Source organism: Channa argus, chromosome 6, assembly GCF_033026475.1.
Source record: "Channa argus isolate prfri chromosome 6, Channa argus male v1.0, whole genome shotgun sequence".
In the NCBI taxonomy this organism is placed as follows: Eukaryota; Metazoa; Chordata; class Actinopteri; order Anabantiformes; family Channidae; genus Channa; species Channa argus.
This window is the reverse complement of record NC_090202.1, coordinates 20,685,652-20,710,313: the sequence shown is the minus strand read 5'-3', so window position 1 is coordinate 20,710,313 and position 24,662 is coordinate 20,685,652. Positions and strand designations below refer to the sequence as shown.

The 24,662-nt window shown below is 37.5% G+C and overlaps 1 protein-coding gene across 4 annotated transcripts in view; it reads left to right on the top strand.

The window, feature by feature from the left end:
• clcn2c (chloride channel 2c) overlaps window positions 1-24,662 on the top strand; it is a 133,660-nt gene that overhangs the window by 91,688 nt on the left and 17,310 nt on the right. For 3 of the 4 annotated variants that reach the window (XM_067507108.1, XM_067507107.1, XM_067507109.1), the window contains 8 exons: window positions 6,719-6,788; window positions 7,570-7,680; window positions 10,359-10,572; window positions 15,212-15,345; window positions 16,891-17,081; window positions 18,663-18,774; window positions 20,429-20,499; window positions 20,923-20,997. In XM_067507108.1, coding sequence (XP_067363209.1) covers window positions 6,719-6,788; window positions 7,570-7,680; window positions 10,359-10,572; window positions 15,212-15,345; window positions 16,891-17,081; window positions 18,663-18,774; window positions 20,429-20,499; window positions 20,923-20,997 — 978 coding nt within the window. The remainder of the gene's footprint in view (window positions 1-6,718; window positions 6,789-7,569; window positions 7,681-10,358; window positions 10,573-15,211; window positions 15,346-16,890; window positions 17,082-18,662; window positions 18,775-20,428; window positions 20,500-20,922; window positions 20,998-24,662) is intronic. The other variant, XM_067507110.1, reaches the window with a different exon arrangement.

The window sequence follows — 24,662 nt, the reverse complement described above, 5'->3', positions numbered from 1 at the left end:
GAACAGAGTAACTCCTCCCTGCTTTTTATTTTCCTTTTGTTCCTTTTCTCTTCTCCTTCTGTTCACCTCAGAGATGTATTAGTTTTGTAGAATTTTTCTTGTAAAATATGTAACAGCAATAAATCAAGGTGAATCCAGACCCAAGGGACGAAAAGTGTAGTAATAAGTATTAAGGTGTGCTGCAATGGGTTTAAGAAAGCCAGTGCTCATACAGGTTTATGGAAGTCACTTCTAGAGTATGTGACTCTTTCAGTGCCAGTTGGCTTTTTATTAAAACCCACTGGGCAAAACATGCTTGTCCATGTCTATAAACTAAGCAGCTAAAAAGTGCCATTGTTAGATTTCTGCTTCTATTTCTTCCAGACGTATTATACAGCAGGAGCCAGTGCTGCATAGTATTTGAGTACATTGGCTACATTGTAACCTCCAGTACACAGTACAACGGAAATTGACAGAAACCTTTATTGAGCTCAGCAGTTTATATGGAAAGGTTACCTTGACCTGGAGCTGGACAAGGAGGCTTAAACTTGTTGAAACATTGTGCCCCAGGGTCAAATGGTTAGCAAGTAAGAAGTACAAGAAGGTTTTTATTTTTAAATCGTTTACATTCTTTATGAGTCAGCGCCGTATGTTGCTTTATATGAGCATTTTCTGACGTGTTGGAGGCAGCTTTATATAATTAATAAAGTAAATAATGTGATGGTCTTGGTTAATGGAGAAAAATTGTCTTCATTAGATCCAAAAGCTACACAAACCTTGTTTCACATGCCCTCATTGTACCAATTCTGACCTCCTACCTAACACCTTTTGCTCTTGTGAGAGCACTGTGATTATTTTTATGCCTCAGTATAGTATCTCACTTGTCAGAGAGGCATGAAGTGTTTGAATAAACCACAAATGCTTTTATTTTTCTATTGAGGTCAGTTTTGTCAGACAACAAACTGCCTTACTGCTAAAGATGAACTTATGAATGGTAAATTAAACCAATTTAACACAAAAATGCAGCATTTTCCTTTTCATACACTATTGATTTTTGTTTTTTTTAATCATCACTTGCTCAGCTCTTGAACTTTGATTTGCTGTTAAAGTTCATGTAGAATCATATTGTTTTTTGGTGGTGGTTGTTGTTGTTTGATCGTTTTATTCACCAGGTGCTGGCCTATAATTGCTACAACAGAACAATCAAGTCCAGCTGCCAGCTTTGTAGATGGTAGATAGATTTTTATTTAGTTATTTATAATTCGTTTTTTATTCACTGTGCTAGAGAATTGCAATCTCAGTGACAAGAAGATTTGAAGTGGAGTTGTTTTTGCTAGATGTGTCTGTATTACTGAGCCTAATGATGTCTTCACTATCAAACATTGCTTCTGAGTTATATGCTGGAACATTAGCTTTAGAACTTGCAGCTATCATTCTGATTATCCGACAAACTTAGAGAAGACCAGTGTCATCAGCGAGTATTATTAGAAATATTAGGCAATATTTTCACTATACACTATAATAAAAATTGAGGCCACGTTACCATTAAAATAAGTGTCTTCTTTCATATCAAATGTCTAATCATAACTTATATCTGCATCCTACATTAGATGTAGGCGAAGATTTCAAAAATATATCTTAATCACATATTGAGGAAACTTGAAAAAGTGTCTGAAATAGTTTAGCCCTGAAGCAGCTCTATAACCGTTACTATAGGTCTCATTAAGGCCAACGTCAAAACTCTGTGAATCATTAAATAATTTTTAGTTGGGCTTTAATTCATAAAGTTTTTTTTTGTTTTCCAGTCAACTCCAGTCAAGTCTTGGTGTCCTTTTCCTACTTTGAGGCTTCTGTTTTCTATGACGGGTTGTTCAAGTCCCCCATTCAGTTGGAGGTCACAGCTCCTCATAAATTCTGATGGTCGAGCACTACCACAGTGAGATGTACACTTAGTAGATTACATTAGATTAGATTAGGTGAAAAACTAATGACTCCTCCAGGGGGAAGTGAGTCATTGCTACTGCAAAGAATTGAATATAACGGTAGATAGGAAGACATAAATGGTTAAAGAGCAAATACAGGGCATATAAATATGTCCGGAAATGCTAATGTGTCTCGTCAGAAACTATTAACTCTCAATTATACCATCATACTATGTCAGTTTGAAAATTACTTAAGGAATCAGACATGAAAAACTATCCTCCTGCTTTTTTTCCTTTTTATAGTAAATGAGCCCCAGACTTTAAGGCCTCCTAAACTCTAGGAGGTCTTTCAGCAGAACCTAGTAAAACACACCCCTGTGAAGTTATTCATCAATTCATGTTAAAAAAAATTCTAGTATGAAGGCTTAGCTGAAGGGAAATTATTCCAGTTTCTTGTATGAAAGTACATTGTTGTTTGTTGAGTCTTATTTTTGGCCTTAAGTCTTATGCAGAAAGACATTGTAGTTGGTTACGTACTGTTATTTATACAAAAATATGTGTATTAATATTATAAATTTTATATACAGTGTTTTATCACATTGCTACAAAAAGGACTGTAATATTTCTTTTCCATCCACACATTTATGACTGTTCCGTATATAAAAGGGATTGAAACTGCACGCTATAATACATTAACATGTTTGGCAAAACATGCACCTGATCTGGAAAGAATCCTCTCATTCCGTAAGCTGTTTTGAGCTACGTACTTCTTTATGTAACAAGTCAAAGTGGATTCACCCCAAGGGCTAACGAATAGAGTTAACAGGGTCCTGGATGCAGTATTTCAGCATTGACAGGACACTCTACAGAAATGCACGTCATACTGAGATTACTATCAATTATGATACAGTGTTACAGATCTAACTATCCAGCAGTATATAAAATGGTTGATGTATTTAATCAAAATTAAACTATAACTCACTATAATTTGTTTGTAAACAGTAAATGAACAAATTCGCGCTTTTGTATTTGCATGATCATTTTATAGATCGTTTGGCTTTCAATTAAAGGTTTTAAATAGTGCGTTATACAACCGAGTGCTTTTTCCAACATTGGGCTTGTTACCAAAAAAAAAAGCAAGCATTGTGTCTTTAGTGGTAATTTGTCCAACCCCTTGAGCCACCTAAAAGGTGACATATAGGCCACTGTAATTTTGATCCTATGAGTGCTGTTGCCATGGTTCTTTCTTTTAAAGATGGACGAGTAACTACAGCCCAGCCAGCATCCTGTCACACTCACCTGTGTTCAAGTGTGTGTGACTGTGACCTTATTATTATGGGTAAACAAGCAGCTGGTTCATATTACGCTTTACAGAAGAGCTGTGCCCTCTCTTATCCACTTTGATGGATAAGAACAGTGGTCCTACGAGTACCCATCGGCTGAATAAATCATATAATGCTGTTTTGGTTAGCTGTAGTTTTTGTAAATGCAGCCACATTTCAAAATAATTATTCAGATCCCTTCAATTTGGTGTTTATATATTTTATATAAAGAACCCCAAAGAGAAACATTTTTATAAAATATTTCAAATAAATTAAAAGTGAAAAATTTAAATTGCCTGTTTACATACGAATTTAGACCCTTACTTAAGTACTTTATAGAACACCTTACATCCTAAATCTTCTAAGACAAGTCTTAAACCTAAAATTAGGATCTGGCAGACAATCTCAAACTATGTCTGAACTTCAATCTGTCAGGTTTTTCACTAGTTGTTCTGTAAGGTTCGTGTCTGGGCTTTGGTTGCCACCACAACGTTTCTCTATAGGGTGTTTTTAGCACATAGTAAACATTTAACAATTTAAAGTTGTTGTTGTTTTGGGTCATTAAACCAAAGAATCTTGATTGATTTGATTGAAGTGTTATTGAGATGTTCATCCTTCTGCAAGGTTCTTCCATCTCTGCAGATAATTTTTAAAGCTCTAGAGTAAAGGTTTGGTTACTTTTTGTCCAGTTTTTAAGTTTGGCCAGGCAGCTGTCTCTAAGAAGAGTCCTCTTTACTTTGGCATAATGGAATATAGTGTTTAGATTGATAGGAGAGAATGTTTTTTTTTTTTTTTTTTTTTTTTTTTTTATCTATCTTAAATTAACTGCGCTATAAAATGTGTGAAAAGTGAGAGGTTCAGAATAGTCACTGAATCAACTAGGCATTATATCTGGCAGCCCCTTGTAGTTTACTTGTTATTTTATCAATGTATAAGCAATTCCATCTGAAGTACTCGTCTTTTAGTGTATTTGTAGATCAGAGTCAAAATTTTGTTTTGTTAGCCAAGTATCCTGGGTATTATTAGGCTCTGATCTACTGTACGGTAGACTTCAGTATGAAGTTCAGATGACATCTGGTGTTAGTTTATGTAGCTTTGTGCCTAACTTTGGGCCAGATTGATTAGATTGTGTTGTTTGTTTGGCTTTTAAAACTGTCCCACAATTATAAGGGCATGCAATCATGCACACAGGCCTTATACTCATGTGCTTTCCTCAGAGTTCATGACCCATGTAATAAAGTCAAGCCACCGTTATGATTTCCCAGATCCTTTAAACCTTTCTAGCTCTTATTAAGGTTTAACTGGTTCGGAGAAAGAAAAGGAATAAAGCAAGAAGAGGAGGAAAATGAAGACAATCTAAGACAAATTTACAGAAGTATTCCCATGACTCATATTTTCCCATGAGGTCTATTTTGTGTATTCAGCTGGTTGTTTCTCTGGCGCCCGGCCGTGTTCAGCTCTGATTCTCGTCACAGAGTCTGTCTTATGGTGTGCGTGGGTGTGTATATGCGCAGTGCGAGGTGTGAAACCGGTAGCATTGTGGGGTTACAGAAGAGGATCCATTACTTCACCATGGCAGCCTGCCTTAATTACAGCTGACTATAGATGGAGCAGAGGGAACAGAAAAAGAGGAGAGAATAAAAAACATGGAGGAATGAGAGAGACGGAGCAATGAGTGTAATTAAAATGTCTATTTGAAACCATGAGATTTTTACATTAGGGAGGTTTGTGTAATAGCTTGAACAGTACTCTGATATATATTTCTTATTTTATGTATACAAACACTGAAGAGCTCAACTAAAACCCACTAAAGTGTATGTCTGTGTGTGCGTGTGAGTGTGTCACACCAATGTGTGGTACATTCAGTGCATCTACAAAGTATTCAGTGCTTAACTTCTTCCACAACTTGTTATGATACAGCCTTAATCCAAAATGGATCAACTTAATTATTTTCCTCAAAATATCTGCAAACAATGCCCCATAATGACAACGTGAAAGAAGTTTGTTTGAAATCTTTGCAAATTTATCAAAAATAAATAACAAAAAATAACTTAATGCCAAGTGTCATGTCTGGAAGAAACCAGGCACTGCTCACCACCTGGGCAATACCATCCCTACAGTAAAGCATGGTGGCGGCAGCATCATGCTGTGTGGTTTTTCAGCGGCAGGAACTGAGAGACTAGTCAGGATTGAGGCAAAGCAGCAATGTACAGAGACATTCACCCTAAACACAGCCATTGTTTAGGACAATGACCCTAAATACATGGCCGAGATGACCAAGGAGTAGCTACAGGACAACTCTGTGAATGTCCTTGAGTGGCCCAGCCAGACCCCGGCCTGGACCCGATTGAACATCTCTGGAGAGATCTGAAATTGGCTTTGCACTGATGCTCCCCATCCAACCTGATGGGGCCTCAGAGGTACTACAAAGAAGAAGGGGAGAAACTAACCCAAAGTAGCCAAGCTTGTAGCATCATACTCAAAAAGACTAAAGGTGCTTCAACAAAGTATTAAGCAAAGACTGTGAATACTTATGTACATGTGATTTCTTTCGTTTTTTATTTTTAATACCTTCGCAAAGATTTCAAACTTCTTTAACATTTTCATTAGTGGGGTATTGTTTGTAGAATTTTGAGGAAAATAATGAATTCGATCCATTTTGGAATAAGTCTGTAACATAACAAAATGCGTAGAAAGTTAAATGCTGTGAATACTTGCTGTATGCACTGTACCGTGGTTTGTACTTACATGCACATAATTTGTGCCTCGTGTTATTTCTACAAATTTGATCACTGTATGGTTCTTGCACCCCATGTTTATTCCACAGCAGTCATTTTCTTCCTTGTGCTAAAGAAAACGGGTGTAAAAGCAGCCAAATTACAGAAAAAACAGATTATGTATATACTGTATGGTGTCCAAGCTGATGGGGAAGGATTTAATACTTTTTCACAAGTTTACTGTAGAACTGAGCAATATTACCTTAGCTGTGTGGAGCTGAAATCAATTTTTTAAAAAGACCCAATGTGTGCATAGGTGTTATTTTTTTCATTATTAAATTTTAGTGTTTCAGGTATCAGAGTGATCTGTACTTCTTCAAAAATAACCATACAAGTCTTGTAAGAGTCATAACTGTTGAATCTCTGCCTAAACTTACATGCTCACACCTGACAATAAAGCTCACAAATTGTCAGTGGTGACCTTTCCCTGTTTGTCCTTCATAATTAGCAGTCTCTTCTGATGGCTTGGCACAGTGTTGGCCAATTGCTGGATCTCGATCATTACCTAGGGATCATTTCAGGGCCTTTTTCAAATTAAAAGTGAAAGTGACAGCTCAATCTAACCTCAGCAATAAGCATGGCTGCCGCCTCACTGCTGGTGGAAGATTCAGCGTGGCTATCATCTAGGGGCACACGGGATTGTACTGTGATGCTCATTGAAATTCCACCCTGTTCTTTGTTTATGACTTCTTTCTTTCTCATGTCTTTTCTCTCTCAGTTTTGGATGTCTGCCCTGGCCACTGCCCTCCCTGTGCCCTGTGGAGCCTTTATGCCAGTATTTGTCATTGGTAAGTGTGTGTGTGTGTGTGTGTGTGTGTGTGTGTGTGTGTGTGTGTGTGTGTGTGTGTGTGTGTGTGTGTGTGTGTGTGTGTGTGTGTGTGTGTGTGTGTGTGTGTGTGTGTGTGTGTGTGTGTGTGTGTGTGTGTGTGTGTGTGTGTGTGTGTGTGTGTGTGTGTGTGTGTGTGTCCAGCAAGAGTAGATGTATCTGCCAGAGAACCTGGGTAAAAATGTTATTACAACGTTGCATTTACCATCCCTTCTAAATAGTAAAGGGATACATTTGAAAATGCACTAATTAACATTTTTACTGGAAGTAAAATTTTGAAAGAATAATGCCACATGTCTGTTAAAGGGGCATTACACACTGTTTCTGCTTGGTCCGTTACATCCAAAGTATTTACGTTGTGAGCAGTCGCAGACAGACACAGGAATAGGAAGAGGACTCCTTAAGGAGCGTTATAAGGGTGGTGTTGGCACTTGTTACGTTAATGCTGTGATATAGATAAATTATAGGGAAATGTGCTGCTAAAACGTGCTGTTATCGTCCCTGATAACTGTTGTTATAGCTGTCACCACATACGTAATAGTCTTTAAAGTTAGCTCTATCTCACTGATTAAATAGGGGCCACAGGATTCAGCAGGACTAAAGTTTTGAATCCACAAAACTCTGTATAATATGTGCACTTAAGTAGTGTTTCAATTTAGTCCTGTCTGCCACCAGTTGATAAAATACTAAACCCAGTGATGACTAGGAATCTCTGTTTCTTTGCACATTTCTGTGTATTTCAGGGGCAGCATTTGGTCGTCTGGTTGGAGAGAGCATGGCAGCCTGGTTCCCAGATGGCATTCACTCAGATGGCACCATCTACCCCATAGTGCCAGGTGGCTACGCTGTTGTGGGTACGTTGAAGACACCTATCAGACACGATGCTCTAATACTTCGCTCCTTTTCCCTTTTTATTTTTTATTTTTATACTTTTTTCTTTAACACTGTTTTTATTTTTCTCTATCACTGATAGTAAGCTATTCTTAAATTTGGGGCATTATATGTTGGGGGGTTGACACACGTGGCACCCTCACAAAAGCACTTCTCATTTGTTAACAGTTTAGCTGCTTTTAAATGATTGAGCCTTTTCAATACATACAATACGTTTTTACTTCTCATTAGGTTTTTGTGAGGCATCACTGCATCCACTTGAGTAAAATATTTTATTTTTCCTTCAACTACTAATAGAAAGTGAATTAAGATGAATACAACCCAGGGCCTCAATTTATACATTATAATGTTAACATTATTGTTTTTATTATTTTAATTGTCCTGTTTACTGCTGACAAGATTTACTTTCCAACTTCTCACTTTTATTCAATAAGTTTAATTTTATTTGTCTCAATATGTCCCAATATATATTTAATTTTATATGTCCCAATAATCTAAACACTATCTGCTGTAATGCTTGTCCATAATACATTTGAAACCCATCTATACAGGCCATGTTATAGCTCTCATTATAGAATATTGTGCAATTTGTACATCAGTCAAACACTGCGTAAACAGATTCAACTATACGCCCTGTCGTGCTGACAATTACTAAAGAGTGAAGCAACTGCAAATGTTGATTAGAACACTACAACCTATAGATTTTTAATGCAACAATGCAGCAACTGTTACTCCTGTATTTTATGTGCTAGGTACTTTATCATAAGCACATCCTTCTCATTATTAAATGGAAATATAACAAAAGAAAATGTGCCAGATGGTGATTTCTATATTCCAGACTTTTACCCTATGAAAATTCATTTTATTGGGAGGTAAAGAAACTGGCCACTTTTGTTGTTGCTAATTTTCAACTTGCTTTCTATAGCTTTGGTGTAGGTTGTAAGTTAATTACATTATAATTACATTAATGCTTTTTTTAACTTCCCTCTGACTTCCCTGTATTAAAATATTTCTCTGCTTCTAGCTGAAAGACTCCTCCAGATGAGATCACTTGGAGGAGTTTTTCCATCATTAAAAGTTCAGATGATGTCATCTGGAGGCGCTCTGGAAAAGCACGTTGACCATGCTTACAACCTCCATAGTAAAGGCAACAAGATAACATAATCTAAATTAAAGGTTCCTACGAGTGATGTCATCTGGAGGCATCATACTACTAGTACTAGGGAGATATTTTAATATAGGGAAGTAGGAGGGAAGTTGAATGGCATTCATTTACATGTACTACCCAAACTAAATCCAAAAGAAGTAAGTTAAATATCAGTGAAGGCTTCCTTTAAAGACTCCTTTTTAAAGCAGACACTTGACAAATATATCACACTGATACTGTATATCAAAAAAAGCATACTGTTGCAAATCCCAGCTGCCCCTCCTTAACTACAACACTCCCATCCTTGCTGAAGCTTTGTGTCTAATGAGATGTAGTGTTGTGATTCCCTCCAATGTAACTTGTTGACAGCCATGCTGATTAGGCCAGTGTTGCGGGTTGGCGGTGGCTGTTTTTCCGAGCTGCTGATGTTGTTGTTATGGTGCACTATAGCTGATGAGTCAGACCTTTACAGGCCTGACACTCTGATGAGCCTCTTTCATCTCACAGCGGAGCTCGTTTTAGGGACTAAATGTTAGGTTGAGCAGAGGGAGCAGAAGCATTTATCTGAGGAGGGTAGGCAGACATGCACAAGCTTAATTAAGTTACGAGAAAGAACAATGAAACCTGCCTTTGTAGACTCTCACACACCATCTGTTTCCCTTTGCTCTCCTATCTCTCTTCACTTTATTTTAATGCTTTCGTTCTCTGCTATATTTTTCCAGTCTTATTCTCATTCTTTGCATTAGACTCCTCTATTTTCTCTGCTGAGCAGTGAAGGCTCACTTTGCCTCATGCTGCTTTGATGCAGCTTTTATATTTTCTCTTCGCAACGATTTATTGATTTAGAAATATTGAGCTTTCTCTTTGTATTGAATTAGCTGAATAAGTTGATTTATGCATGATGGGCGTACGAGAGAAGATTGCATAAAGAAGAATGTGAATTTGGTTTGTTGGGGCTAGGTTATGTAAAAGAGAGGGTAAAAGGTAAATGTTCACAACAATAGGGAGTAAAATACATTCCAGCAAAAATTGCACCATCAGCAAGATGGAAATGTAGCTGACCATAGGACATTCTGTTCTAGTGACAATAGTACACTGGAACAGCACACTATCCCTTTTTACTACTTGAGAACATCTCTTTGGACTGTTTTGCCTCTTGGCTTTATCCTCCACTGTGGAGACTATTTCTGTTTTCAAAAACAGAAATCAGATCTGGTGAGAAGTGAGATATAAAAGTGAAAAATCATTTCTGTTCAACAGTTATCTCTATTAAGTGCTGTTGCATAGCAAAAAATGTTTTGTACTTTAAATCATGTTAATATTGAGCTCTCTCTTTCTGATAGATGATGCGATTGAAACCCAAAACAGCCCCTTTAAAGAATCCCAGACCCTTCCTTAAAAACTACGGATCTGAAGAGTTTTTCTTTTTACAATATATTAATAATATCATTACTGCTCTTTCGCTTACCACACTGTCCTCTTCCCCACCCAAAGGTGCAGCAGCCTTGTCAGGAGCGGTCACCCACACAGTTTCTACTGCAGTCATCGTATTCGAGCTGACTGGCCAGATCTCCCACATCCTGCCGGTGATGATCGCTGTGATACTGGCCAACGCTGTGGCCCAGTCCCTGCAGCCCTCCCTGTATGACTCAATCATCAAGATCAAGAAGCTGCCCTACCTCCCGGAGCTGGGCTGGGGACACCATGAGTATGTATACACAGGATTTTGCTGGATAAGTTTCCTCATGGTGAAATTTAGATGTGGATTCAGTGAATACCTCTAGAGGTTCTGAAGATGTGTTTGTTTTCAGGTGAGACGAGATGAGTGCCAAATGAAAAGTCAAGTCATATTTTTGCATGCGCGTCCATAATTGTTTTGTTTTGTTTGTTATTAAAACCCTGTTTGTTTTCTCGGCAGGGGTTTATTTTTTATTGTTGAAGTTTCATTAATCACATAATGACTTCGATAACGTTTGTGCTTACAGCCTTAATCTAATGTGTTAATAGGTAAAGCTCACACAGTGACTTTTATTGGTTTTAAATATTGCTTTTAATTTAGGTGTTTAAAGCTAAATAGCAAACCTTTTGCCATTAGGGGAACACATGGCATCACAGAGTGGAGGTGGCTTTACAAAAAGCCAGGCATGGCCTGAGGTGTCTGGATCAGTGGTTCAGCTTTACTTGCATTTTAGTTGCTGTCACTTTCAATAATAATTTATACCAGCTCCACCATTCAGAACGCGCTCACCAGCTGCTTGGTATCTTCTGAGCTCTCTGACAACATATAGAAGTACTTTTTGTTAAATTTTTTGGAAGCGATTACTGTTATGGATGTGGCAAATCAAGAGGTGGAGATAATAATTTTCTAAGCATCATTCACGAATTGGGAGTAATGAGGGAAAATTTTTCTTCATTCTCCATCTGTTTAGCCTTTTCCATGTCTGTTCCCTGTAGAGTTTCGGTCTTGAGTCCTTCACTTCCTGCACCTTAGTTGACCCACGCTATCCATCTTCGTTATCTTGTCCTCTCTCACACAATCTCTGCTGCTCTCTTCTGTTTTTTACTCCTTATTTACTATGACCTTATGGCCTCTCCATCGTATCCACACTCTCCTGTCCTGTATGTGTCATTGTGTGTATAATTGTGTGTTTGTTTGGAGGGCATTAAAGAGCTGTTGCATAGTTGATTACAACATTAAAGTATATTTGGGAATTTGGCAACATAGAAAGAAAGGTGTTTTATGGGCCATGAAATATCAGCAGTCAGACAGGTTTAAACCTCAGATGTAAAACAAAGAGAGCATAACGCAGTTAAAACTGTGTTGGATTTCATCAGCAAAGATGATTGTATTTTATTTTTTTTTCTTCAATAATTGTAATTCTGGGATTATGTTGTGTGGATGGAGGGTAGGCAAGTGAGGTCCATGCAGGAGGGGGCTGCACAAAATCTGAATTCACAATACAAGTGATTCATTTGACTCTTCATTGACTGTATCGGAGGACAACAGCTTATCAGACCTTTCGTATCCTGCCTGAGGTTGCAGTAGAGTTGAGTGAACTTAGCTAAGTTGCATTGTGGGTATTGTAGGCAATGAGGAAGAAGAATGCTTGGAATTTAATTAAATTTAAAATGCAATATCCCTTGTTTAACTTATTTTAACCTTTTTTCCTAATAGCTGTCACATGCAGTGTGTAGTCGTTTATTCATCAATTATCAGCACAGTTTATGTCTAAAGATAAACATACATTTTCCAAATGTTAAGTAAATCCATGATGACATTATCATTGATCATCCAAAAATATCAAACATCTCAACATAATGTCACACTTTTCAGAATGTTTGAAGTTGCTCAGGCATAATGATGATTCATTTTTTTGCCTGTTTTTAGGTCTCTCACACACGTGTGTGTGTGTGTGTGTGTGTGTAAGTTACAGTACTGATATTACTGCACATGGCAAATAAGACACTATAGGTATTGTTGCGTTGCCCCCTCTGATCTGAAATTATTTTTCACACAAAATAGGAATTATCCATCTTACATTCATGCAACTATTTACCTACACATGCACAAACACATAGGAACAGTTGTGTAATGCCTGCTGTGTGCTGTACACACATGACACACGCATATGTACATTTGCCCACACGCCCACACAGACACAGAAGGATTTGGATTTTTTAGCTTTTATTTCTGCATAGCCTTTGCAGATACAAAAACAGATTCACACACGTAAAGATCACATGCTAAATATATTTCTGGGACGGACAAGCTGTTGCCCACCCTTTCTCTTTAATCATACCCACTAGCACAAATGAAACTTTTCCTACTTCTTCTCTTCCTTTTTCTGTTCCAACCAGTCTCTTTCCCTCTCTTGATGGTTCTGCCCTCAATGTTGGAGTGCCATTTTTTTAAGTGTGTGGGAACAGTTACATAACGTGTGTGTGTGTGTGTGTGTGTGTGTGTAAATGTCTTTCCATCATGGTCTACAATCTTTGTAAGGACCTTTCTGCATTTTTGGGACACTTTTTCATACAACTGCTTACAGACTATGGTTAGACATTCAGGATGTGCTAGTTAGGGTAAGGGGCTACAGAATGCAATATGTCAGTGAGTCTCTTCACTCTCTCACAACTGTGTGTGTTTTTGTTTCTCAACTGTTGAATCAGCAACAGGACAAACATATTTTCTTGCTATAACAAACTTGGAGCTCGCTTCTACACCTTCATCCCTTTCATCCCTCACACATATATGCATTATCTATGCACCCAGATTTTTAATCCAATACAGTAAGTCTATTTATGTTTGATCAAATCTATATAGTGATCCGATGTATTGCAGTGTTTACAGGAGAGGGAGTTTCAAGTAAGTAGACACTAGACTTATTTCATAAACTGCCTTTGATATCTTGAGAGAAATTAATCTTGGCAGCAGTTGTGGCCAGTTCAGAGGCATGCATTATGTTATTCTCCCTGGTCTACTCTCAAATTTGAAGTGGCTGCGACTGCATCAGGAAAATAAATCATTAGTTAAGGGGTTTTTCAAATTATGTTTTTACTTATTTTTACTTTATTTTTCTTTCTTCCTTCTCATGTTGATAGAAAATAGTATCGCTTCTCTATCCATCTATCCATCTATCTATCTATCTACTGTATCTATCTATCTAGGCAGGCTTTTTTATTAGGTACTTTTAAAGTGTTTTTTAGTTGAAACTGTCAGAAAGGTGAGAATTCTACTGTTTATTAGTGAGGTCGAAGTGGTTAGTGAAGTGGAATTATAAGAAGAGGTGCTTCTAATGTTTTGACCTTATCCATTTTAAATAGGTATATATTTGATTTGCTCTTCATAACAGTAGGTGTTATGAAGGAAACTAGAAAGTAATATGTTTTCCATTTTCAACTTGTTTTGAATAAAAGAATGAGGAAGCTGATATGAACAATGATAGTCAGAGTGAGTGAAGAGACAGCAGCTTCAAATGTTCCATCCTAAAATGTAATAAAAAATTTAATAAATGAGACTTTAGCCTGCACTGTGATTGACAGGCGATTTCAGAGATATGTAATACAGCCAGTGTGAGCACTTGGCATCAGAGATGAAACCAAAATTCCAAATCACAATCTCACTGGTTACCTCATTAAAGGGTCAGTGTCCTCAAATGGGAATTAAGCACCCGCACTGTTGAAAATTTAGTCCCAGCACTAAAAATTATAATATGAGGGATAACCAAAATAGGAATATTTAATTCAATATGATGATACTATTAACATGTGATTTTATATTGGTTTTTCTTTTTCTTTATTATACTGTGCAAAAAAGCCATAAATAAGAATACCTGTAGATGGATGGATGGATCCTAACAACACGCAAACATACTCTATGGAAATATTTCCAGCTCACTGGCATAGTCTCTCTCACAACGACAGAAAAGTTCTGCAGAACACAGACGGTGAACTATAACAATAAACTACGTTAACTCTCTTAATCCAACTCTCCCACACTTTGGCCACAGGGGCATGTCAGCTGATACCTGGACCAAAGTCTGGTTATGTCGGTTTACTAACATTCAGAAACCAACAGTCCAATGGGCATGTGCTTCTTATACAGTGAATGGCTGTCCATCAGACAACTTTGATGACCACACAATTGCGGTACTTCTGTCATTTTTCAAACTCGATGTGAAACTGTATGAAAGAGTCCAAGGGGGTAAATTTATGCCATTATTATCTAGAGAGGTCGGTGAATTGAATTGTCAACACAACAAGGTTTGGAGGTTTTTCCAGAGCCTGTGTCCTGGTACAGCCTTCAGACTTGGCAGCAGAAACTAAGTATTTGCACGTTATGGCAAGCTGCAGTCAGGAAGAAAAACCTGAGTGTTTGACTGGTGCACCGGGGAGTATGATTCTGCTGAGGCAAGATCTGCTCATGCGGCGTCACCAACCCTCTACGGATAACATGCCTATACTGTCACTGCTATTCTCATCCCGGTGACGTGTCAACAGTGTTGCTGCATCAACCGTTTGGCTGCAGGAAGGACGTGTCAGTGCTATGAAGGGGAGCAGTTAATAGATCCGTGCACAGAAAAGGTTTTCTGAAAACTGCACAAAGCTGAAGTTATAGTTCCATGATTTTAGGTGCATGACAGTTCATCATAAACGTTCTTGCCAAAACAAAACGGTGTGTGAGAAAGTAAGGTGTTGGATGTATATGTACAAAAGTTACAGGATTTGTTTTTCTTTTAAATAATTCTTCATCGTAATGGCAGTTTTCTAACTTTTCACAAACACTTAATGAATTCTTCCTTCTCCTAATATATTTTTCCTCCGTTTTTTTTTTTTCTTCCTCCTCTCAGGAAGTATAATATCCGTGTGGAGGACATCATGGTGCGGGACGTGAGATACATTACACTCAACTGCTGCTACAGAGACCTGCACAACATCCTGCTGACAGGCCATCTTAAGACTCTGGCACTTGTGGAATCAGCTGGTGAGACATCAACACACACACACACACAAAAAGATACAGAGGGAGAATTATCACATAGCTTTCTAGAAATTAACTCAAACCAAGATCCACTTACACTTTGAGTCAAAAAACATGAGATTTAAACCTGTTTGTAGAAAAAATGCCTTAAGGAGTAATCAAATATGTAATTTCCTTAATTAAAAAATGTTAGTTCCATTAGCAGTTTTGTGCAAATCATAAAATCATCCTGTCTTCCATGATATATGTAAATGCATTACCATTACAAAGACAAAGAAATGCTTTGCTACCAAGATGTTTTGTGTTTTTGACATTTTCACCAGCTGTCTAGCTTTAACAACATGTTTCTCACTTTTACAGTATGTTTTCTTTAAATCTGCAGTAATTTATAATTACTACAAATACATGTGCTCACTCAACTCGGCTGGTCCCCTCAGAGCATTTTAAGCGTTTTCACCTCATTATTTTTCCTCTCTGGACTGTGAATGTATCAGTACACGGATGCTGAGGTTGGAGCTGCCAGGCAGGAGGTCTAGAGGAAGACCAAAGAGGAAATTTATGGATGTAGTGACAGAGTACATTAAGTTAGTTTGTGAAAGTGAAACTACAGTTATAAAGTATAGTAGATTTTAATATTTAATAAATGTTTTGTTTAAGAAATTTAAGGCATTACATGTTCCCCACAGGAAATTTTTTTTGGTTTTTATTTTTAGAATTACGTGATTTCTCATGCCGATAAAAAAGCAAATTATTATATCCTTTCTTTTCTTTTCTTTTTTTTTACTTTACTTTGGGAAAAGGGGAATATAAATGACTCAGAAATACAAACCATCTTGCTTTATCAAATCCCAGAACTGAGAAATTTTCAGCCATTTAATTAGGCCTCATATTTTAAGATAGTATACTTATATATTAAATATCTGACGGATGTTAAAATAGTCACTAGTGTTCAATGCTAATCGCTGTTTCTGATTAGATATTGATGTCTGTGTTCGATTTTCGAATGTCCCTGAGAATCGGTACAAAAAACATATTTCAGCAACCTTGGTGGCATGCTCATTAATATGATTGACTGATTGATTGACAAACTCGCTTGGGCACAGCTTGCTGATTGGCTCGGATTCACCACCTCACTGAAGTGCACATTTGGTATTCCAGCTCTGTCTTAAATATGTAATCGTGCAGGAACAATTAGCTGCGGCATTTAACCAAATACATAATCAGCATGTACTGTCACAAAGGCAATTACTTCACGCAAGCAAACTGCCACACACACTCGCACACACCCACAGTAGTTAATACACATTCACTGCATTCAGGGCTCTCGTTATGTAACTAAGCTGAGTTCTCTGCAGTGCTGCAATTTTTTGTAATCTTCTGCAGTCTGCTCACACTTCTCTGCTAAAACAAGTTTCTACTGTGTCTTCTTATGCTTCTTGTCTATCTTCACCTCTACAAAACATTTTTCCATCCTTTTCTTCTTTTTCCATATACCTGCTTTTTCTCCTTCTCAATGCCTCTTCCCCATTTCTGTGTCTTCTTACCCAGAGTCTATGATCCTGTTGGGCTCCATCGAACATTCTCAGCTGCAGTTGCTGCTCTCCCAGCAGCTCGGTCGCTTCAGACGGTTACAGTACATCAGGGAACAAGCTGCAGAGGAGAAGAAACGTCTGTCTCAGGTGTCAAACCCCAGCAGTGAGGACAGCAACCAGCGGGCCAGTCAGGAGGTTCGCTTCCAGGTCAGAAATCGCTCCGAATTGAGAGAAGGGGTCCAAGGTGTTTAATGCTAGTCCAAAATGACAAACAAGCTTGGTACCTCAGAAAACTTGGACAAAAGCTGTTAAAAAGTGTTAAAGAGTGTTAAAGGGAATCCTATTTACAGCAAAATATTTAACTTCTAATAATATCAAAGTACATTTTTTGTTAATTGTCTTCTCTTTAACATCACTTTATCAACAAAGAATTCAGAATTCAAATTACAAGAAATCTATATTATAAACAAGGTTTAGAGATGTGTTTTATATAAATAAACACAAACAGAGCAGCAGAGTTGGTGTGAGCAGAGACAGTTGTTATGACTGAACTAAGAGGATTGCCACCTACATAAACTGATTAGTAAGTGAGACAAACAGCCCAAGTTTATTATTAGTGTACCTGAACTTTAAAGCCTCTGCAAACTGGGTTTTGAAACCAATATAGTATTTCTCTGTAACATTAAATATTTACAACCAAGTAAGCAACAACACCCTGTCATGTTGCTGCAAGCTGCTAAATTCTGATTGGTGTAAGTTATCCCCACCAGAAAAACACATAGAAACTTCTCATGTGAAGAACTTTGGCAAACAATAGTGTGTGCATGCAGGATCCCATTGCTTGTTGTAAGAAGTTAAAAATAACTGCGGGGAATCCAGGCTTTACTGTATCATTTATATGTTGCACTTAAACATAAGCGCTTGGAGGTTTGCAGTAAGTGGCTCAGTAGACCACCCTTAAGCATGGATGTAGGGGTGGAAGGGTGTGTGTGTGAGGGTCAGTTACCTCACAATCATTTCTTCTCCTTACTCATAGCTTCTCAAGATATCATTCTGTTTAACCTTCTAATACACTGATGGCGACTTTGTCCATATCACTTTTATACCAACATGTAACAGTTTGGCATTTATTTCTATTTATGCCCATATTTTTGTTGTTATGCCCGCAACCACTGTTACACTGTTAAAAAAGATACTTTCTGAAATGCTCATTTCGTAATTATTTTGTTTAAGACAAAATTTATAATATAACCATTACAGCATAGAAAAAGCATTACAACCACCCCAGCTGCACTATTAAATAAACAGACAATATTAGCCCAGCATATCAGGAATAATAATAATATTTAACAGTATCACTAACTAGTTTCACACAAGCATTTGATATGTGAAACATTTCATGGTTGAAACCAGAATGTTCTCCTACGTCAGAAAGTCATTAATGCAACCAAGTTAAAAAAAAAAAATTAGGTCATGGAAACCCCAGAAATGAAAGTCATTGAAGTCATGCAATTGTACATCAAGGCAAAAATGAGAAACCCTTCCTTTTACTCTCTAGTCTGCTAGTTTCTTTTCCTTCTTTGTGGTATTTTTCTTTTAGTTTCAGCTCTCTTCGGCTTTTGATTTGCCTCCATCTCCTCATTCCATAGAAATACATCCATTTGTCTAATGAGTCAGCAGAAGGAGAAAGCAGGGTTGATCTGTTAGGCAGGGTTGGGAGTTTGGGAGCTTTGAGTGTTGTTTCTTAAGTGTGTGTGTGTGTGTGTGTGTGTGTGTGTGTGTGTCTAGATCTCTACTGAGGAATCATCCTTCATTCCTCCTCGCCCGGTTCTTCAAAAGCCCCTCAAACCTGCTCTGAAGAGATCCTCTGTGGCAGAGCGACCTGCAGAGATCCCCACCAGTAAGAAACACACATTTACCTTTGAGACTCACACTCACACACACACACAAACACACACGGGAGTTTCCAAACATTAGACAGATGAGGCAATCAAAAGAACGAAACAAAAGAAAAAACAGAAGACTTAATAGATCCTGAAGGAGGGTCTGTAATAGCCTCTCTGTCTCTAAACTCACATAACACTAATAGCATCTTTTAGTCTCTGTCTCTGACTCTCTCCCTGTGTCTCTTAGATGTTAGATGATGAAAAAACTATTTTAGGACTCAGTCCTACAACTCTCTTAATTGAAGTAACAAAATATCCCTTGTAGCATGATTGCATGTGAATAATTATCTGTATAAAAAAAAAGATCGCTACATTTTTAGAAATGATTAAGGTGTAGAGTAATTGAGGTGTCAAGGAAAAGCATTGAGGAAGACGGTTCTTACATATTCTTTAATCTGTGGCAATATCAGTTTTTTCTAAAGACTACATTTTATAGTAGTTATATTTTTCCTCCTTAGGAATAAATCAACCCATAACCATGAGCTTCTCATAACCAGAAACTTTTACTAACCAGACAGTTTATGACATGTTAATAAAGAAGCAAAAGATAGATTAACATATAATATGACATGGGATAAAAACAAGCCTGTCACTTCTCAAAGTCAAGTCTAGACAGATGAAATTCCAGAATTTAGGAGCCCCAAATCGTAGTTTTGAGTCCAAAGAAAGAGATAACTTAGTAGTCAACTGAGGTAAGCTGTTGTGATTTCTCTCAAACAACATGTCCTTTTTGTTCTTGTTCTGTTCACTCACCTCAGGTTCCTCTGAAAGGCTCCGCACCTCTCCAATAGTAATGACAACCTGGTCACTTTGTTTCACCACCAACTTAGATCTTTGCTGCTTCATACTTAGCAGTAAACTAAAATGTTTTTGTTGATGTGTGAGACACTGAGTGCAGTTCCAAATTAATAGAAAATACAAAGAATTTGTACAGACTGAGCACTGTTCAAATTCTGTTTTTTGAACATGTCCTCAAAGCTAGTGGAGCAGAATCCATACCAAAAAAAGACAGAACAAAACCAGATTATGTGTATACTACTATGATTGTACTATATTTTATACTACAGTATACAGTAAAGAAAAGCTGTGATATTAGGTGACTGAACTTTTCTTGAGCCATTGTAAAAGTTGGAGCTGGGATCACTTTGGGATGCATTGAGATTCTTAATGCTCTTCGTGGGATCCTAATTAAAATTGGAAACAGACGCAAAATTTCCATCCAAGAAACAACAGCTAGTGAAATGGTAATGCTGACTACACACAAAGTTAGCTATTTATTGGTGGAGGAAGTCTATCTTTTGTCTTTGAGATTGTGCTTGTCAATGTAATTTGTATTTGGGTTAGTTGTATTTTTTAGATCTCAATGAAACCCAGGAAAAACATTCAAATTTTCCTTGTAAATCCAGATCTTCTTTTTGGATTCATCAACAAGTCTCTGTTTCGACATAATTTATGCAGACAGTGCAGCTGTTGTTGTCATGCTTCTCTACATGGGACCCATAAGATTAGGTCTGCAAACAGAAGGCACATAATTAGACAGGCCGTAACAGATAGACTGGGGATATCTGTAGTTGCACTATTTTGATTCTCGCTCTCTCTCTTTTTCAGGCCCACATGATAATTCAGGCATCGCTTTAAAGAACCTGTTCTGTGCCAGTCAAGACACAGAAGGCCTGGAGGTAAGAGAGCCATTTCCTCGAATACAGCCAGCTACAACGCCACTATCATTCACACACACATCCTGTCGTTCACACATTCCGTACACCCACACAGTCCTATGCTATCTCTCACATACAGTCCTTCACGCTCTACGGTACAGTACCTCCCACACAAACAGACACACATCTACAGAGCACTCTCACAGCCAGCCTTGGTATAAACCCTTTTCACTTTGTCTCAGCACAGCATCCTGCAAGGCTTTAAAGAACAATGCTTCACTCCTCCATCACATTTTCATAGAAACCAATTTTTATTTTCCTGAGCATTTCAATGAACTTTGATCATGTCAAAGTGGCATTGCAAAGGAATTTTACTTTTTGTTAAGTCAAACTGACGTTGGGGTTGTTGGTAATGTTCTGTGCTTGTTTCTGGTTGCCCAAAAGAAAAACAACAATATGGAGAGACCCCCATCTCCTGAGCTCAGGAGGCCATCCAAACGAGTCCGGATATCTGTTGTGGTAAGAGTTACCGATCTGGGGCCTACTCAAATGCCTGGAATCTCTCCGGCAATAGGTTCATCAGCCAATCAACAGTTTGTCATCCCACCATTTCATTTTAGGGCTAATCCGAAATGCCAATGGTCTGTCATCTGGGCCACGCTCAGCCAAAGCCCATTTGAGCCATTGTGCTAAAAAATGTTGAACACCCTCGTCCTTGTCCAATCAATAATCCCACGTGCTGACTTCTAGCTATTTACAATATTGGCTAAGCCTGTGATCCATTCAGCTTATTCAGTTTCCATTGCTTTTAATGATAAGTAGAGCAATTACAGTACCACCATTGTTAAGTGCCAATGATGCACCACATGCTATTATTATTGGCTAAAATGTCTCGAAATACTTTTCTAAAACATTGACCTGGTTAAAATGTGGTCTTCAGAGTGATTATATTTTATTTTATGTCAAGTTTGTTGCAGTATTAATCAACCCCATAAAAGATGACTATATACTGACACACCTTAGAGTACATGTGAGCTCAGAACAAAAGAAAATTGCTCTTTAATTTTGCTAACTGAGAAATTTTTTTACTAATACAATTTTCTATACAGTATTTTGAAGCTTTAATTAAAGTGGCCATCATGACACTTTTCTATTGTCCTTTTCCTCATCACATCCTTTCATATTTTTTTGCTACTGTAGCTGTTGCTTTTGACAATTTTCTGTTATATTTAGTGTTTCCAAAGAGCTTCTGAAAACCTTCAGTGTCAATTTTGTTTATTTGAATAATTTCTTTATTTGCAAAACTGCTAGAATGAAATACTCAGGGCTTGTAAAATTGAACCTTGAACACTGAACCCCCAACAACCCATCCCCTTCCCCAGCCCTGCAGTGCCGGTCCCAAGCCCGGTAGAAATTGGGGAGGGTTGCGTCAGGAGGGGCATCTGGCATAAAAATTGTACCAAATCAATATGCGTACAAATGATTCTCTGTGGCGACCCTGAACTCACAGGATAAGCTGAAAGGACCGCATTTTTTGTTCATTTCATTTGGTTATTTTTCTAAAATTTTAAATTAAACAGATCTTTATTTAAACCTGCTAATACTGTCTGGAATGCAGTTTTCATGTGGCAAGATTATGGTACTGTCCTTTCACAAATTAAACGTTTTTGATTTATGGCCTATGAGGACGAGGCTGTTCAACAAAGCATGCGGTGCTGTCCATCAGATGGTGTCATCCGAGGCATCCAATCAGTGACTGCCTCCCAGAGCAGGGTTACCCTGTTCCTGGAATGACCCAAAGTGCCTTTGCATTTGTTGTAATTGATGGAAGACATTGTGATAATCGTGTGTTTAATGCAGGGGAGGTAGGTGTCTCAACCAGTTAACCAGTTGTGTATGCAGCATTAAATATCAGCATAGGAGAATCATATCTCTTCATTAGGATCAGGCAGGTGTTTGTGCAACAGCTCAGATGAAATAATGATTCATGAGAAGTCCTGGGAGGTATTGAAAAACATCAGCACAAACTGGGATGTAGCCTGCTGTCCAATTACCCGCGACCCCACACGCTCCAGCAGTGATGCATGTCAATCAATAAAGTGAGTGTCTGATTATGAATTGAGAAAAATTATTCTACGATACAAGATCATCCACCGTTGCATGACAAATGACCCAGCAACACCAATTCCTGATAATAACCTGATAATCACTATAAGTTTGACATAATCATGCATGAATATAGATAGCCTAGTCTTTGTCAAATCATGATTTGATTGGTTTTCATTAAATACAATGTCATCAGGAGCCACTGCACAGTCTGAGTGGTATTTTTAATACAAATGGTAGTTTTCTCTTGCTTTTGGTTTTGATATTTAAATATTCCAGCATTTAATACACCTCATTTAGCAACCACAGTTTATGTTTTCGAAAGACAAGAAAAAAAAAAAGCAAAGAAAGAACTTTGTGCAGACAAATATAGACTATATACATTATAGATAAACACACATGCACATTTAAGAAATTAATTAATAGAAGAAAAGACATTTTTATGTGTTCTTTTTGTTTTTTCGATAACAGGTTCCCATGGTGACCATATACCGTTAAAGACAGAACAAATGTTCTGAACGTTTGTTTTCACTTCTGTGTAAATCCAGTATAAGGACTCATAATGTATACATATGTAGATATTTAAGGAACCTTGCTTACTAATACTCAAAATTAAGATTTCAAATTTCAGATTTTAAAACTTGACCACGACTCATATAGTTTATTTTATTGTCTTGCCTTTTTTCTTATTTTGTCTATAGTTTTATATTATTATACATATATACATAAGTTATACAGCCTTGCTAAGGAGCGTGAAAGTAGAACCAGAACTGCCTAGTTGCATTCCAAAAGAACTAAAATCACATTCAAAATCCCATTGTAACATTAATGTCAGTTTTCATTTTAGTTGTTTTAAGATTTCTAACATAACTAATAACATCAAATTATACCTAGGAACCCACCCTTTTACTATAACCATAACTAATATTGTTATGTTAATTTATAGATTCATGTTCACTTTATTGGTCTAAATTGCTTGTAGGTGTGACTGTGCGTGTGAATGGTTGTCTGTTTGTGTTACCTCAGTGTTGGCCCTGAGATGGATATTTGGTCTTTGGTGTAAGTTTTACAACAAGGACCAAATGATAGTTCATTAAAAGTTGCTGCCCAGTTTGATGGTCATCACTCTGTGATTAATCTAACAATGTTACAGTAAGTTGCTAGGTCGGCATCACTTCCATATAAATGGAGAAAAAACACACACTATTCATCTTTCATATTCTCAGTCATTATTGTGTCAGTGTAACTCTATTAGCACTATTAATGATCGAGACTTGAGGCACTTAAAGCCCTCCATTAGTTCCACATGTCTGTGACAATTATTGAAGTGTGCACACATTTTCATTCATTCTCAAGCACAGTACTATGTCAGATCATTCTTCATCTATCGCTTCAGGGCTTGTGTGTATACTCATGGTCCAGTATACAGTTGATAAATTACACTGAAATAAATAATGGAAAACACTGACAAGATTGTGTGCTCTAATAATGCACTCTTTCTATCAAATTCACAGACTAAATTTCATTGGGCTTTCAACCACATTCAGCTTAATTTTTTTTTTTTTTTTTTTTTTTTTTTTTGAATTATTTTACATCTGGCTCTGCCATTTTCTGAAATTATCAGACTTACCTGTTTAGTAACACAATCCATGCTGTGCAATTCCACAGCGCAAGTCCTAATATCCCAAAGAAATTGAACAAAAAGTACAAAAACAGTAACAGAGGAGGAACACTGGGAGTGTTTTTTCATTTGGTGGCGTAAAAAGGGAACCTTCAGGCGTGTATGTCACACTATGACACCACAGTGCTCGTGTTGATTTGTGTACCAGCCTCAGAGACTAGTACAGCGGGGGAACATTAGTTAGTTTGCGGTAAATGACTAAACAAGTTTCTTCAGCTGTACAAATGAAAAAGATTAATCAAAGTATAGTACTTTGACACATTTAAAACAGAGACGCTGCTTATTGCATGGTCTGTCTTTGAGGCAGTGTGTATGAACACAACTAGTTACACTCTGGCAGTTATAAAACTACATTAAGGGTATTGATGCCGTGTCACATTAAAGGTCGCCATTTTTT